The following is an 18,265-nucleotide window of genomic DNA, read 5'->3' on the forward strand; positions in this document are numbered from 1 at the left end:
TGGACTTGCACATGTAAACGTGCACGTTTATTTAACTTCACAAGCCTGTTACTGGCTACCTTTATGTTTACAGCCAAACGGAAAATTATATTATCATTATAATAATAATATACTGTTGTTGTTATTATTGATAATAATAATAATAATAATAATAATAATAATAATAATAATAATAATTACTATTATTATTAATTTACTTAGTTAGTAAAAGGGTAACGCATAAATCAAACAGGAATCCCATACATATTTGTAAAAATACCACCAAAAGGACCAGAGACTGTGTATGTTTCTCCCTCTACAGTGCACTGTATCACCAGGCTAACTGTAGCACTATTTGTTTACTTGGTAAAAGTCAGTTACGGTACCACGCAACAACAGCTGACGAACAGGAGGGAAACATAACTAGTTATAAACTGTGGTTTGTGCGTGGGTTAATAATGTTGTTGAACAAGAAGAAAAGGACTACTGTATTTGTTCAGTTAAGTACTGGTTACACCGGTGCAGGCTGGGTTTTATTTTGTAAAGTCTGTGCTTTTATTCTGAAAGCTGTTACACCGGAAGTTTGCAGTTACAGTTAGTCACTGTAAAATCACGAGTCCGGAAACTTATCATCAAATTCATCTGTTTTATCATTTATCTGTCGGTATTGAATACTTTTCTTTTTCTAACTTCGAAGACAAGAAAAAGATTAATGTCTCATTGTAAGTGAGAATTTTAATGCATGCTCTGACAGATATTAGAGGTTGTTTAACGTCCTGTATCGATAACTCTCATTTGGACCATTGAAACTTATCATATTCATGATAACACCGTGTCTTAATCGAAAACAGTTGCAACAAGTGTACATTTTACCGTATAGTGAATGGATGATATGGTAAGTGTGGATTTAAATGAACTAACCACTGTCAGGTCTTAAATGAAAGTGAAACGATAACACTAGTATCATCCCAGTGTCACTGACATCTCCATACAACTGACATAAGTGATAGTTATGTGTAGCTTGGAGTAAGTAAAGTTTAGTTGCATATTTTTGGCCCAATATGTGTATATTATCATTATACTCACGTGGTTAACGATAATTCTGCAAAGTAGACTGTATGAACCTATCTATGGTAGATTGTGGTGTGTTAATATTTCAGTAACTCTCAGGTTATAGGTTCATTCAATAACTTTTCAAAGATATTTTTTATGATGTCCCTATATTTGTGTCTGCAGATGGCTCAGGAACACAGACTGTCCTTCCTCCTTTCCCTCATCATGTTTATTTCCATTGTATCCAATGGCTGTGACTGTCATCCTCAATCTCTCTGGTCCATAAGTTCAGGCACTGGAGCAAAAACATCCAATGACACAAGAAAAGGTATCCCAAAACATGCACTTGTCTCATCCACTAGATCCATTCACCAGATCATTTATTCCAGTGGTTCCCAACCTTTTTTGGCACATGACCCTATTTTAACATCACAAATTTCTGGCAACCCCAGACCTTCAAAACCTCAGACTTTTTTTTTTTTTTTTGCTAAAATTAATTTGTTTTTGATTATGTAATAGTTTGCTATACTATGTTGCAAATAAATGTTAATTTTAGACAACATTTAGGCTATATAATCTATATTATTATAGACGGAGGCAGAAAAGCCAGGTGTACATTACTGCACAAAGTGAGAATTTTATTTTCCTTGGTCAGGATATGTACAGTCAGTCCAGCTTGGATTTACAAGGCTGACAATTAATACTGAACAAACAATAATTCAAACTATGAATTACGAAAGAGCTGCAGCATCTGAAACAGACCACAATGAACATTTGAAAGATAAACAGTACCACAGTGCTTCAGTTTCAGCTTCAGAGTTTGTCATGTCTTTTACGTATTGGGATTGTGTCTCTCAACTCACCATATATTTTTTATTTGTAAGTTGTTGTTTTTTTTTTTTTAAATCAATTACTAGAAATTTCAGGTGACCCCATTTGAAAGGTTGAAAAACACTGATTTATTCATAAGAAATGTAGAAAACTGCATAATGATCAGCTGCTTATATTCAGTGGGCTTTGTGATCAAAATTAGACGATGCTGAAGTGTCTCAATATTATTAGATTAAATAGCACTGTGTGAAAATTGGAGTAGCCATGTACGAACTGATTATACCAGTGAATACTGTGAAAACTATAGTCAGTAGTTATTGCATTATATATTCTTTACTGGTTGTTTGACTTAAAAAAAGCTTTTTGGCAGGTATTTGTACAATTTTTTCCCTGCCAAGTTGCATCTGTTTATGTATTCTACACTTCCTTTTATATGCTAATAAAATCTACCTTACTGTGCAAAAGTCCACTTTTAGTTTTGTTGTTTCTGCAGTGTTGAAATGAGCACACATTTATTTCTCATTCTCTTTTTTCAAATACAACAGGAACTATGTATATACAGGAAATATGTGCACAGCCTTGAAATACAAACAAAAAACTAAAGTAAATGGGTTCTAAAGGTTAAAATCATTATTTAGTGTGACCCCTGACCCCATGATAAGAAGCAACACTAACAGATGAAATCATCTGACGTGTTGAATGAAACCTGTCAACAAAAGGTTTAAAGGGAGGTCACACTAAATTGTACTACTTTGGTGTATAGATGCTGTTTTCTACTCTGAAACTTTTGTTTTTAGTGCTGAACATGCTTCCATATATCCAGATTGTATCTCAATATATGTGGTCATTATAACTTTACTAAACCAACAAACCTAATGTTGGCTGAGGATTTTTGTACAGTTCTGTGGTGTGATACGTTATACCTATAATAAATTCACTTATCTACTTAAGTGACCCACACTCAATTCCGCAGTTAGATGTCCCGCTGTTTGGAAAGTTTGAAATTTAAGGACAATGAATTAAAATGTCTGTGTTCATTCTGTTTCCCAGCCTCTGACATAGCACCCGAAGTGGCATCCTATTCTGATGTGGCCAAACAAATCATTGACTTGGCTGTTTTCGGAGCAGCCAGGAATCGTTCCTACAGACGGCTTGCAGACTTCACTGATACAATAGGGAACCGTGTTAGTGGTTCACAGAACCTAGAGATGGCTATCAAATATATGCACAAAGCAATGACACAAGATGGGCTGGATGTACATCTGGGTAAGTTTATCTGTCTGAGTGGATGCATGAACAATGCTGGGGATTTGTGTGTGTGAAAGGAATTAGTCTGTGGATCTAAGGTTTAGAAAAATAAGGGGTCTCTTTTCATCAGCTGGATGTAAAGTGATGTTTGGTTTTGTATGTTCTTCTATGGTTTCTTCTTCAGAGCCAGTCAAGATCCCACACTGGGTAAGAGGGCAGGAGAGTGCCGAAATGATTCTACCCAGGGCAAAAAGTCTGGCTATACTTGGACTGGGCAGCAGTGTTGGAACACCACCTGAAGGTAAAGATCATGCAGAAGTTATGTGATTTTCTGTCATCTCTATCATAGTTGCTGTAATTTCAGTCCAAGTAAAAAGTCTTCTTTACTAAGAAACTTTTTGTAATTATTTTGTAATTTATAGACATGCCATACTTGAATGAATGAATGGATGTCTTTATTGTCACTGTGTATGTACTGCGAAATTGAGAATGTTATCCTTAAGGTGCGTGAAGACAAAATAGTATCGATATAAAATACTGTAAAACTCTTAAAATAATTTAACTTTAGTAAAAACAGTAATACACACAAACACACACACACACACACACACACACACATTCTGCAGGTATTGCACAGTCATGATCATCATTGTTCAATGAGTTCTGAAGATCATAGTTCATGTTTATCTGTATTAAAGCTATACCTACCGATGTGGCATTTCTCACAGCACTTACTAAAAGTTTGAACATGAACAACCCGCCTCCCTCCAAAGCCCCGCCCGCTTCCCCCTGCCTGAGCTCTGATGCTCCTCTCCTCTCCCCTGATGCACGTGGTGGAAGCGGAGGTGGAGGCGGAGTGTCTGCGGACCCCTCCCTCAGTAATCAGATACATCACCCACCTGCTGTGGGTCCGTGGCTCCTGTTTCATCAGTAGACCCTGTATTTAAGGGTCTGGTCTGTGCAGCACTGGGTCAGTGTCTTCACTGCACCTGAGGTGCCCAGGTGATGGGCGTGCACACTGTGAATGTGCGGCCTCTGCGAATTTTCCGTGGATATTTGAGGTGTCATAGTCCATACATTTATCATCCTACATCATCCTGCATTGTGTGACACCAAGTACATGTACGTGTATGAGTCCCATGGTCATAAAAGCTGACCTATGTGCAGACCTGTCTGTGGAGTCCAGTCCACCAGACTTCCGGCCTTTTATCTCCATCCTTCATTCATTGGACTCCTGTTTGTTCCCCTTAATGTTGTTTCTGTTAATAAATTCGTTTTTTCCCTTCCACATGTGCATTTGAGTTCTGTCCATACACATCCTAGACAGTAGACTGTGGTCAGTGACAGGAGAAGTAGCGTGAGTGAGTGTCAGATTCAGAGGTACCCAAATCGGCGATAATGGATTGGATGCTGGATGGCCATAATGGATGATTGACAGGAGGCTCAGCCAGGCTTGGCCAATTATTTCATTCGGACCGAATAAAACAATTGGTCAAAATTTTATCAGAAATATGAGCAATATATGAGAATTAAACATTTTTGAGTTTCAATACCTGGTGGATTTCTTTTACATTTTAGTTTGACACATGCTTATTAGGAGCATTTTAAGATGACAAAAGAAAAGTGTAAAAATGCCACATCATACAGTATAGCTTTAAGTGCAGTTGTGGCTTTAGCATAAAAGCTGTTTTTGAGTCGGTTTGTCTGGGTTTTCAGTGTCCTAAATTGCCTGCACCAGGGCAAGAGGTCAAATAGAGAATGCCTGCAGTAGGATAGATGAGGATGCTTGTGCCCTCCTAAGGCAATGGAAGCTCTACAGATCCTCTAGGGAAGGGAGAGAGAAGTCGATGATGTTCTGATGACCCTCTGACCCTCCATCAGGCCTCCAACCCTTTTTAATACTTTTCACTATCTTTCTGTCATCTACACAGGTATTCAGGCTCAGGTATTGGTGGTTCAGTCATTTGATGAACTGAAGCAGAGAGCGAGCGAGGCCACTGGGAAGATTGTGGTTTTTAACCAGCCTTTTGTCAGCTATGGAGAGACGGTGGCTTACCGTGCATTTGGGGCTTCAGAGGCAGCCAAACTGGGAGCTGTAGCTACACTCATTCGATCTATCACTCCTTTTTCAATAAACAGGTATAAATCCACCTTGTTCTCAAGTGAGTACATAAACTTCCCCAAAGAATTGACTCTCCCACAGGTAGTTGCACATAATCACCACATTCTCAATCAAGAGGATCTTTTGGTTTGACTAAGGATTTCATCATTTCCCTCTTGGCCTCTGTTTCTTTAGTCCCCACACAGGTTGGCAGGATTACCAGGATGGAGTGAAGCATATCCCTACAGCCTGTATCACAGTGGAAGATGCGGAGTTAATGTGGCGTATTGCACAGAGGGGACAGGCAATTATTGTCAAACTCATTATGGGAGCTAAGACTCTGCCAGATGCTGACTCCTTCAACACAGTAGCTGAAATAAGAGGCTGGCAGCACCCTGAGCAGGTACTATGAACACCTCCACCACAAATACCTGCAAGTCTGACTTATTTTTCTGCTGTATGTGTTCCATCAAACTGTAAAATCCCTTTTCCTTGTATTTCATAGAACAACAGTTAGAGCCATTGAAATATAGAGCAGTGTTAAGAAGTGATATATTCAATGTATATATAACTAAACCTGTAGATTTACTCGACTCTTAAAAGAAAGAGATGTTAAAAATTGCTGCAAAATAAGATGTTTTGTTGTGATGCAAATGTATTTGGATAGGTCCTCTATTTTTTTATTATTATTTTTTTTTCAGTTGTCTTTTTAATGGTATTTTCCATGGTTTACATATTTATTCACATATTTATTCACCGTTCTCATCGGTTCATCAGGAAATTACAAATGAATCTCACAGCAATATGTCCGTGACTCCTCAGACCATACAAATAAGGATGATTGGTTCTTCTTCAGTAATACCGGATAGGTCCTCTATTATAATGAATTAGATTCTTGTACAGTTAAAATTCACATAACAGCAAGTCATTTTGTCTCTCTCTTAGACTCTCATGTCTTTCCGTCTTTGTGAAATTAGGAAAGTTTGTAGTCACGTCATGTTGCTGACTCCAAATATTCACTGTTATTTTGCTGCTATGTGTGATCTGATCTTTCCAGAGTGGCTCTAAAGCTTAGCTCTGCTGGAAATGCAGAGAAATGTCACTGTCAGTTATCATAAAGTAGTTTCTGTGGAAACAGTGGTAAATAGACAAACTATACTTGTGTTAATCAGGCTTTTGCATGTGTTTAGGCAACTTTTTGATGACAGGAATTACTGTGGCAGTTCACAACTTCTTTTGCACGTAAACATGAATCATCCTTGAGTTGCTTTGCTTTTTTTTTTTGATAAATCCTTGACCCATTTAAATATTTACATATCATAGACATCGACTAGTCTAAACAACTCAATAAAAAAGCAGGCCTACTAAAATCCTTACTTAGATGTGATTTAAGGAACTATGATAATGTAATCAAACCGAATGAAAGCACAATTTTGAATAGTGTACTGTGTTTTTAGATTAAAGTATTAGTAGAATATGATGAAGCATATGACTTCTTATGACAAAACAGTAGTTGCCTTGGATTGACCCGAGTCACAAAATGTCACACAGATCTTTTTAACCAGTGTTCAGTGCATATTTTCACAACAACCCAGGCGTGTTTAGCAGGTCAAACTAGATAAACTGAAAAGGTGGAGCTTCAACTGATTTGCAGTGGATGTGTGTGGAAAAAGCCCTGCTCCTGTCAGTCACAGAGGAGGGCTGAAAAGCAGTTTAGAGAGTCTCTGATACCTAAATGTGATGCTCAGCACTAACACATGCATATGTTTCTACGTTTATATAGTCAGATGTGAATGCATAGTTAAGACAGAAATCATCTACAGCAAATGTTTCGATAACTCAAACTTATTTCAGATTTTTTTAGCTCTTAATATCACACAAGCCTGTTTGGCTTCTTTAAAATGTATTTATTGTACTGCCAGTGGATGGTGTCTACTGTTAAACTGTTGCTAAGGAAGTGTGTATAAAAACACCCTGCATACCATGTGGTCTCTCACAAGATGAATGTAGGTGGTGTTTGGGCAGGGACTGTAAATACATTTGCAAAACCCACATCCAAATAGTCATAGTCATGATGGTACATGCTAAATTCCTACTAAGAGAGAGCATTAACCAAATGTTGTCATTATCTACAATTTATTTTAGTGAAAATGCGTGTCGTTTTAAAGTGATTTAATTTGCAACTAGTGAAACCAATTCAGAAATCATTCAGAAAGCTTGGATTAGAGAAACATTGCTGATGTAAGCTGTTACTATTTGGATCTGGGAATCAGTGCTGGTACCTCATTATAGAAAAGGGAAATGAAACACATGGCAGAGTTGACATCATTTTTGGCTCTGTGACTTTATGCTGGGCAGTAGCAGCAGTCGTGGTTGCAGTGTGTGTGTGTGTGTGTGTGTGTGTGTGTGTGTGTGCACATTCACAGAAAGATGTGCATTTGAGGTTTAGTGAGTCATTTCCACAGTGTAGCCTTTTTTGTGAGAGCCTTGCAAGAGAGATTTTTTAGTTTTTTTCCCACTCTCTCATCCCTTGAAACTTCCATCTATTTTATTTAAATTCTTTAACTTCCTGTTCATGTTATAATTTTAAGGACTTAAAAATGAACATCAGAATTCAATGTGAACATGTGTCTTTTATAAAATGTGTCTATTTTTTTTTTTGCCTGTTACTGGAAACTACTTGCTAATATAATGAATAACTTTGGGGTCATTGCCCAAACCAGGCTTGTTCAGGTCAGAGTGTGTTTTATAACCTGACTCATCAGGTCAGGAGGAGTATCGAACTGACGAGAATTCCTGGAACTTGTCATATCACTATTTACTTTTCTGTACTGTTTTAATGTTTTTAAAACATTTTGGCTGCTTATCAGAGCTGATAAAAAGCATTTCATTTTCAAAGACTCATATTTGCAATGTATTGATCAACATGGGTAGTTTTTGTGTATCTGTGTGTTTTAGTAAGGTGGGACATGGCTCAGGTAGCATAATCTATTTGTATTCTTTAGTTCGACAGTCAAGGTGCCATAGATACACACCCAACTAAGTTATCCCACCTTACCTCACATCTTATCTACCATACGTATGTCTATGTGTCTCCATCTGTCCAATCTTTAGGTAGTTCTGCTCAGCGGCCATTTGGACAGCTGGGATGTGGGCCAGGGTGCGATGGATGATGGAGGTGGAGCTATGATTTCTTGGGAAGCCCTGTCACTCATCAAGGACTTAGGTCTGTTTTTTATCACCGTTCTTGTAATTTTAAAACATCATTAGTTTTTATTTTTATTTTGCCTTTCATCTTTGTGGGTAAGTAGTATTGTTTTATTTTACTTTTTGAGGAAATGAGTAGTTTTAGGTTGGTGTTTATTTAGTTTCATTGTTGCTTTTAGCATTTATCCGAAAGGAAGAAAACTTTTTTTTAGAACCTGCTAATGGTAGGATGAAAGAAAGCACCATATAAAATATGATTTATAAAACCACTGTTTTATATTGGGCACCTCTGAACTGTTTACACTGCACGACCACAGTAAGATGCTGACTAGGGCCTAAAATATGCATCTGTAATGTGCACTTTTGACTTTATTTTGATTGTTCTGTAAAACTGGTTATTTATTTTACTCTCTTTGTTTTTTTTTTTGGGCTTTTTTGTATTTCTTCAAACTTTTTAACTTGGAAACACATAATGTACCTGTATCGCAATGTACCTGTGTGAATGGCAGTCTGTTCTGTTTCTATTCTATTCTATTCTATTCTATAGATTTTCTGTTTTTAAATCATCAAAGGCCTATTTATTTCTAGTTTTGTGAAATACCTACAGACACCGACAGATACAAGTTATAGATGGTCACACACACATATTGTATGAGGTATATACAGTATTCAAACAGCAGCAAAATTAGACAAGCTTAAAATTGATAAATATTTTTATTATTATTATTAATAAGCTTTAGACAACGACTTTCTTCTCTGGAAATATTCTGTAGAAACAGTTCCTACCAGGATCTGCAAGTACACTACATTCTTAAGAGCTGACAATGTAGGTCACTGTATAAAACCAAAATGCAGCAAAGATACGAGTGAGAGACAAAGGACAAAATATTGTATATTGTTGCTTCTGTAAACTCAGGCAGTGAGACAGTATTTCAGCTTCAAACTAAGGGACAAATTACAAAGCAGTTGCTCTCACTGTAAACAGTAATTTCCTCAAACTGTTTGTAGGAGTAAAAACACACATAATTAGGAAACATATTTGGATATACGATATTCCCATGGACAAAAGAATGCAACCAAATAAGCTTATAATTGGACAATATTATCTATGCAGCAGTACGAGGCTCATGATCGACACAGGGTCTTTAATAGATGTAGCATTTTTATCAATGTAGATGGAAGTCAGTTGTTTTACCTTTCACCTGTGTGTTCACTTGTACATGTTCAGGTTTGCGTCCCAGGAGAACCCTGCGAACGGTGCTGTGGACGGCTGAAGAGCAAGGTGGAGTTGGAGCACAACAGTATTTTAATCTGCACAAGGTACGGTTACTCCCTTTTTACTGCAGATTCAACAAGAAAACACACTGTAGCAGCAGTAGACAAGCAAATGTTGTTTATTCTTGCAACAATCCACAGCACAAAAGGATTGTACCATTAATCCAAAAATCACAGAGTATAGAAAAGCTTCAGCTGGATGAGAAAAGCCTGTGTAAAGGATGTAAACAGAAAGTCTAGCAGTTTCCCTCTTTAGACCTGTGGCTGCTCACAAGGCTTCAACCCATAATAAACTGCACTATAAAAAAGAGGTAGGGAATTGGTGCAGTTGAACTTTAAACCATACATTTTCACCATGTCCCATAACACCACTGTGACTGCTGTAATGGTTTTTCCAACAGTCAGGCTTACTTTCACTGAATAAAGCTAGTATTGCCTTCTATTTTGTTCTGTTACACATGTTTGTTCTTTCTCACCCCTCCTATCTGCTCCTCTCCCCCAAACCTGGACATGCTCTCCATCCCAGGTGAACTTGTCAAATTTTGACCTGGTCATGGAGTCTGACTTGGGGACGTTCACACCGGTGGCTCTTCAGTTTACAGGCAGTGATGCAGCATGGAAGGTGGGAGAGGAAAAAAAAAACATAAAACAATACTGACACACAAATTTATATTATGTCTATTTTAGAGGAGGGATATTTTGCTTTTTTTTTTTTTAAATGGAATTATGCATTTTAAAACATTTCCCTGTGGTCTACATAAACTGTAAATGCTATACTTGGGTCTGAATTCTTCATTAATTCAACTCCACAGGTCCATCTTCAACCCTATTTCTGAGTAATGACACCAGAAAGGTTGTTTTGAGTGCTGGCCCTTTAAATGCACATAGGCCACTTTCCACCCCACCCCCTCTGTCCTGTTCAGTCACTTGTGTTTATTAGTACAACCAACAACTGAACATTTAAGGTAATCAGCTCAAAGTTCGCACATATTTTCAGTATGGACTACAACCGCTGCTGCTGACAAACAGTTATGGCGTACTCTGAGAAATGTTCGTCAGAAGTCTTGACCTTATATGTGCAAATGTTGTGATGTAACTAGTTATAAAATGTAACAAATTAAGCAGGAATTAAAGCAGGTTGTAGAAATCAACTTGATATTTGCCAAAATTAATATAAAGATAACTTTGCAGCACCTGGAGGGTTCAAATTCAAACTTTTTGAACTATTAGGGTCCAAATACACAAATAAATGAACCAAAGACTAGTAAAAGTGGGTTTAGCAAAATATGACCCCTTTAATGGATACTTTTAGGATTGTGCTAGAATATGGTGTGTTGGGAACATTTAGTTTTATGTGATAATTTACTGCACAGAATGGGAACTGGGAAATTAAGCTATTAGATAAAAAACATCTAATATAACCTACAGTATGTGGGGTTCATTTCTTTGTCATGTTTTGTGCATCTCATATTTTATCTTGGCTGCAAAAAATGCATCCAACAATGTTATCACACAAATTTGTATTTATCATACGCATGTTTTGTTATTAATAATGTCTTTGCAGGGTTTAGATTTAACATTTCTAAATAGTTTGCAATTTCAGATAACAGGTTTCTGAAAGATGGGAAGATTTACTTCTTACTTTGTATCTACAGCTCACATTGTTTGACTTCTGTCTGATAGTCCAGAGTCAACTTCCTGTTCGACCTTTAGACTCTGATGCATATTTACATTATAAAAGGAAGTAGTGTCAGATAAAGGAACCAAGGCAGAAAACTTAATTTGTTTTGTAAATTCTAGTTTTAATTCCAGATTACATAATAATTCTGTGTCGGTAACAGGACATTCTGTTTTTGGTTTACATGTGCCTTGGTTGAATTTCCATATTTTCAGGTGAATAAAACTCTTAAATTTCATGTCAAATTCACTGACTGCTCTGTCTCACACTGGATACTTGGGTGTGTCTTTACCAACAGGTGATGGAGGAAGTGGTCAAACTGTTGGCTCCCATTAATACAACTAAACTGGAGATGCATGGAGAAGGAACAGACATTTCACCTTGGATGCAGGCAGGAATACCAGGTCAGATTTTCTCCAAATAACAGCACCGTATAGGACACAGAGATGTAAAATAAGAAATGTGCTAAAGGGTCTGGCCAAGCAGGTAACAGAGTGAGAAAGCAGTGTGCAGTAATACTAATCATTCCATATCTGTTTTTTAAAAAAAATATTTAGCAGCAACCATAATAGCTCAAATTGTAGGTCTAAGCAAGAACTTTAACATGCTATTAAGGAATAATAACCAAATATTTAATAAAAACATGAATTTATCATAATTGACAAACTAACAGAGTGAGGAAAAATATACAGCAGTTATTCAAGGTTTGGAAAAAAAGTGCCAAGAAGTGGTGTTCCTAAAGGAAAGTGCAAATATTTAACATATCACACTTTTCTTAATATATGAGAGTACATTATATACAAAAATGAAACTGATATCATTTTTATTATAGTTTTAAAATACATTAATTCATGGTAATGGAGTGAGAATCCAAAAAAGTAATGGAGTGAGGTGTTTGTTCAGTGTGATACACCATAATAATCAAAGATTTTAATTAGATATTGATCAAATTATCAGTCTTTGGCAACGTATGTTTCATTACTATATTTAATACACATCTTTCTACTGTTTCCTATAATAAATAACATTCAAAATCATTATAGTGTTTGATTATTATGAAATATAAGATTAGACACAGGCATATATTTTGAACATATTTATTTACACATTGCTATTTACATTCTGAATATATGCTGTATACATTCATTTACAACCTTTATTGTTCTTAATTTACACAGTATTCTCATATATTTTCTCATATATCCAGTTGTAATTCAGGTACAAATAAAATAAACACAGATTTAGAAACTAGAGATATATGTCTTTCATTCTGAGTAATCAAAAGTATTGTTTTAGAGAAAAAATAAATTGACCCTGATGTTCACTTTCGCTTGGCCAGGCCCTAAAGCTTTAATATGATTCATGAAGGATAAAGTAACAAATAGGAAGTACTTCTTCCCAATTATGTGGTTCTGGTTTAAAATGCATCATACACAGAATCACATCCTCATTGATTAAGTATGAAGACACAATGGGGAAGTGGGAGCAGACATTGGCTTTGAAGAGTCTTTTTTATGTTTTGGTACTTCGGATAGATACAAGATTATTAGATACAGGATTATTACAGGCTGACAGGTTAGATATAGCCTTTATTTAGGTCTGTTATTTGTCTTGAAGTTATGTTTACTTAATTGGTAGAGTGGGTCATCCACAAACCATAAGGTTGGCAGTTCAATCCCTGACCCCTGTACTCATGATGAAATGTCCGTGACCAAGACACTAAATCCTAAATGACTGTGTGTGGATGTGTGAGTGTGACAAGGAAGAAAGGAGTGATACAAGTCCAAGCCCATTTACCGCATAGTCCCGATTTATATCCTGGGTTAAATAAACAATGGGGGAACTATCCAAGATGCATTTTTTTCCATCTTCAGGAAACTGTAGTTTGACCACGACTGACCCACGTAATATCAGCCTGGAGTAAGTGCAGACAGAGTCTCTCAACACCACACTGTCTTTTCCCAAGTCCATCTGAATTCTCCCTCCCATCTTTCCTTGACCTCATGACGTTTTCCATCGAGGTCAAGAATTAGTGGTTAGGAAAAGTAGAAAGGAGGTCATTTTTTGGACTTCTCCGAGGGACGTTTTTCTGCATCTGTACTTTTCAATAAACGGTATGTGACAACAAAAATTAGGGACTGACAGGTTTTTTTTTGTTTGTTTTTTTTCAACACCAATTGTTAGTAAACTTGGAGACGGGTAACTGACATTTGGAACCAGTACACATTTACTGTAAACATTAAACTGATGGTGTCCAAATGAAGAATCACATAAGCTTTAACACGAAGATTTATCTTCCAGTAGTATCTCTTATAAAGTAAAAAAAAAAAAAATTAGGATGAAGATTTAAATCTTAAAAATGAATGTGATATTAATATAAAGTCAAAATGCTGAATGTGGGATCATGGTAATCAGCCGGGTTGATCAATCAGTTGCCAACAGTTAAAAAACAACTTTATTTCATAAATATCCTAATCATTCATTGACTACAAACTCGTACTTTGGAAAAAGTTCTGCATGCTTTTCATTGACAGCTGTGGAATGATTGGTTTGTCAGTTTTGTGATCTGTGTGGGAGCTGACATGTCTTTGAAGTGGTACGAAAACGTAATGTTTTAAACTTGTTAAAATGTTGTTAAAATGTTTTAAACTCAACTTAAACTTGTACTTAATGCATTCATAATCAAAACAGTATTTATGACATTTAGAAACAAGCTGTTTATAGATTTAGTGCAACTGAACATTAGAAATACTCCACTCCATGACAATAAAGATTGTGCCTTCAAAACCTTATATAAGTAGAAATACAGTGTTATGAGTAAAATGTACTCAAAAGACTGAAGAGTAAAGTAGGCATTGTTAAAGGTCGAACTCCTTTTAACTACATGTTGGGTGGGTTAGTCTACTGCAATGTGTCATATTTTATAAGATCATCCTTTGTGGCTTTACTATCCTATTAGAACTGCGACTTTTCATGAGCTCAGAAAAACTGGCCTGGAATGAAAACTTAAACAGGGGATTTCCCTACTGATGTCTTTATAGCTTTTCACAACAACCACAGTTTCGCCCACATTTGACCTCAATAACTGATCATGGTGAGACAAGAACTCACATCATTTATTTTGGTAAAAACACTAATATTACACTGTGAAAATACTATACTATGATTAAATGTTTTACAGGTGTTGTGCTCTTTTTAAAGTAAAAGTGCAATGTTATCAAGATCATGTCATTGTCCTGTGGGAAGGATGTTTAAGGAAGACTGTCCTTTAGTTTATCACAGACGTTTTAATGTGGCGTGACTGTTGGAACATCTGTCCTGAAGATGCTGCTGTTTTTCCATTACAGTGGGTGGCAGTGTCTTAAAAACTAGTGTCCTGGTTCTGGTTCTGGAGTTGCAGCCTCCTGTACTGCTTTCTGAATGTGGCAAGTTTTTTCTGTCACATGTTTTTTGCACAGACGTCCCTACTGACCTGTGCCATTTTGGGTGTGATTGGAACAGCACAGGACTGAGGAAAAAGCTTTCTGTGGAATCTCATTTCCACATCTCCATGGCTGGTGTAAAGTGGAACTTGTAACACTGTTGGCTAATCAACATACCTCTGTGCTTTTACACCCACACATTTATGTGTAACCAAAACAGACAACTGTTTTTAAGAAAGAATAGGGAAGTAGCTAACCAAGCTAAACACAAAACATGCTAACACTTCTTCTTTGGAACAGGATACCATTCTATAGATGCATAATCACCATGTGTGGAGAAACTGATACAGCAAACGTTGTAAACATCTTCAGTTTTTACATTTACTTGTGTAAGTGGATCTTTAGTTTGTATATGCAGCTAAACCTGCATCTTTTTATGGAAACATTTCCTTCCAATGATTATTTTCAAGCAAGAGTGTTAAAAAAAATACAATTATGATAAATAGTTGGAAGTCTGGTTAGATGCTATAATCTAGTGATTTTTTTTTTTTTTTTTTTTTTTTTTTTAAATCTGCTGTTGACAGGAATAATAATACTTGTAATTACAATGGCCCAATGAAGTAACTTCATATGTAATATATCAACTCTGGGTTTAGTGCAGAGTGTATAATTGAACCAAAGATGACACATTTTATGAGTTTAACAGAAAAGGTACTTTTGGCATTTTATTTGTATTACAGAGAAAATAATGCACATTTAAATCCCCTTAAGTAATCTGTTGATTTCAAGAACTATTATGTTTGCCACCTATTAAAATCTTCCTGACACTGAGCTGATTTGACCGTTGAATCTGTTAAATGTTTGATTCTATAACATTATTTATTATTAGTGAAGTATTTCCATTTAATATTCCGTCCTGCTCTGTCTTTATTCAGGTGCTAGCCTCCATGTGGCAGACAGTCGATATTTTTGGTTCCACCACAGTGAAGGTGATACAATGACTGTTCAGAATCCTCGGGACATGGACCTGTGCTCGGCATTATGGGCCGTGGTTGCTTATGTTGTGGCAGACCTGGAGGACATGCTGCCCAGGTAGTCGGATCAGTCTCCAGTGAACTGGATGATCACTGAACCATAGCTGTGTTGATCAAACATAATACACTGTTGATACTTTAACCCTTCAAGACCCAAACAGCTACTGGCAGCCAAAATTATCTACTGATCTAAAATGTTTAATAACTTCTGAATCACTAAACCTATCAATATGTTGAAATAATTCAGGTAAAGGTAGTTTTTCATCTTTTCATAGTCATCAAATATGACCCATTTGGGTGCTCAGAGGCTCTGTAGTGGATGTGGAAACACTGTCATCTTCTGCAACAGTAATTCTCCAATAAAACTTGTGCAGTTTGACAAATGACAGTGGTTGTAGTTACTTGTTTTTAAGGTCAGTTAATGACAACTTTGCTGAAAAAGTTAAATTTTCTTCAGTTTTCTCTGTCTCTGACAACTTTAATCTGAGCTATTACATGATCAGTAAATTAAATACAGGAAAATAAGTGATTTTCACTGAAATAAATGGAAAATGAAAAAGATACTATTAGAATAAATGGTGATGAATCGTTTAAGAAAGGTTAAATAGAAAAATTTATTTGGGAACTGCACTGGGTCTTTATGGGTTAATTTTGTCAAAGTGATTGGAATAAGCTTTTTCAAAAATCAGTCTCTGAGGTTAAAATAAATGAGAACTGACTTGGAATAAACAAGTGAGTCATGATGGCAAATGAAAAAAATAAATGTCTTCCCACATTTATTCATGTATTGAGGTGAAGGCCTTGATTAATTGGTCTACAATTTTTAGAAATCATCTGCCTGATGTTTTCAATGTATATTATCAAGTATTATTACTCATATATATTGGTTTATCTACATCTATACTACAGATTTATACATTTTCCACTAGAAAGAACCAGAAAAGTGAATGTGTTATTATGTACAGACAGTGTCCAAGACTGTATCTTGTAAACTACAACCAACCAACATTTTGACCTAATTTTTCTTTATTAATGACTCAAACTTTGTAAAGGTTTACTACTTTTAATCTGCAGGCATTTTACTTGGAGACCAGTGTTACAGTATTCATGAATACATCTGAGCACTGCCTTAAATTTCTGATGGGATTATCTGTATGTATCTAATGTGTTGAAGCTACAGGATAGCTTAATTTCTCAGGTACTGTACAAATGACATCCTGAATATTGTGTGAAATATAATTTTTGACCTGTAGAAGTGTAGATAGGCTATTTTTAAGTCATTATTAGGAGATTTTTTTACAGTCCCAAGTTTCCTGTCAATGTGAAATAACAAACCATCTTCAAAATCATTGTGAATGGATTATATCTGACCATAACGTATTGAGAAATTAAGATATTGCTTTCGAATAAAGTCTTAATCATTGCATTTAACTTTTACTCCTATCTACTCATCTGCTGAAATACTCTTTTTGATGATCTTGTGGTTTTGCTTTATGACAAAAAGCAGAACACTGATGATGATAAATGGGCTGTATGTACATGTAAGTGGTATTTTCCACAGAATAGAGAAGAAAAAAGCAGAACAGTGAAGTAAGAGGATAAGGGAGAAGATGAGAGATCCAAAGGAGATCTGAGATCATCCAGAGGAGATGGAGAAGTGAAGAAAATTAATCATTTAGCATGTGTTGTCAGGTACAACAAACACACACACAGATGAGATCCTCCCTCCCGTGAACTGATAAGTCAGCACTCCCATGGGCTGATGTCAGGGTTAGTCAGCCGGCCAAGACACATGAAGTCGCGTCAGAAACACAGGAGTGTATGTGTGTGTTGAAAATATTCATCTGTGTTGCTTTTTTTGCTGGTGTCTGGTGTGATGTTAACACTGATTCACACACAGACAGTGGAAGTAGTGAAGATACACAGTCTGGTGAGGTTGATCCCTCAGTGACTCAAAAATGTAAAGCTGGAATGACCTATAGAAACCACAAAACCACGCATTAGACTGGCTGGATGGAGAACTTTCAAAGGCGATTTTTCTTGATGATCTCTACTTAATTTCACAACAACAAAGTCACCCACATTTGACCTCCTTAAATCAGTGGTGGAAAAATTCAGATCCTTTACTTCAGTAAAAGCAGTTACACCACATCATAACAATACTACTCCAATACAAGTAAAAAACTTGCATTAAAAATAGTAAAAGTATGGAAGTACCAAATGCAAAGTGTACTTATACCATATTTAAAATAAAGGTTCCATGTACCATATTCTGTATAATAATGTTTATAGTGTCACTGACCTGTGAGAACCATGTATCTAGAAAATAAACTTTTCATGAGCTCAGAAAAACAGGCCGGTTTTCAGCTTTGTGACAATGTGTTGTCTAGATAATCCAAGACGTGTTTAAAGAGTTTAGTTATCTTAAGAGAACCTT

The 18,265-nt window shown here is 36.2% G+C and overlaps 1 protein-coding gene across 2 annotated transcripts; it reads left to right on the forward strand.

Moving 5' to 3' along the window:
• Window positions 1-563: 563 nt before the first annotated feature.
• LOC115435257 (carboxypeptidase Q) lies at window positions 564-17,254 on the forward strand. Of its 2 annotated transcripts, none has more exons than XM_030157541.1 (11): window positions 564-701; window positions 1,216-1,360; window positions 2,914-3,129; window positions 3,296-3,412; window positions 5,043-5,250; window positions 5,408-5,615; window positions 8,327-8,438; window positions 9,648-9,739; window positions 10,221-10,316; window positions 11,671-11,776; window positions 15,730-15,890. In XM_030157541.1, exons 2-11 carry the CDS (start codon window positions 1,216-1,218, stop codon window positions 15,888-15,890), a joined length of 1,461 nt encoding a protein of 486 aa, XP_030013401.1. In that variant the 5' UTR covers window positions 564-701. The 2 variants fall into 2 exon arrangements, with proteins under 2 accessions (XP_030013401.1, XP_030013400.1); XM_030157540.1 differs by having other exon boundaries at window positions 568-874; window positions 15,730-17,254.
• The last annotated feature ends 1,011 nt before the right edge of the window (window positions 17,255-18,265 follow it).

Source organism: Sphaeramia orbicularis, chromosome 16 (genome assembly GCF_902148855.1).
Source record: "Sphaeramia orbicularis chromosome 16, fSphaOr1.1, whole genome shotgun sequence".
Taxonomy (NCBI): Eukaryota; Metazoa; Chordata; class Actinopteri; order Kurtiformes; family Apogonidae; genus Sphaeramia; species Sphaeramia orbicularis.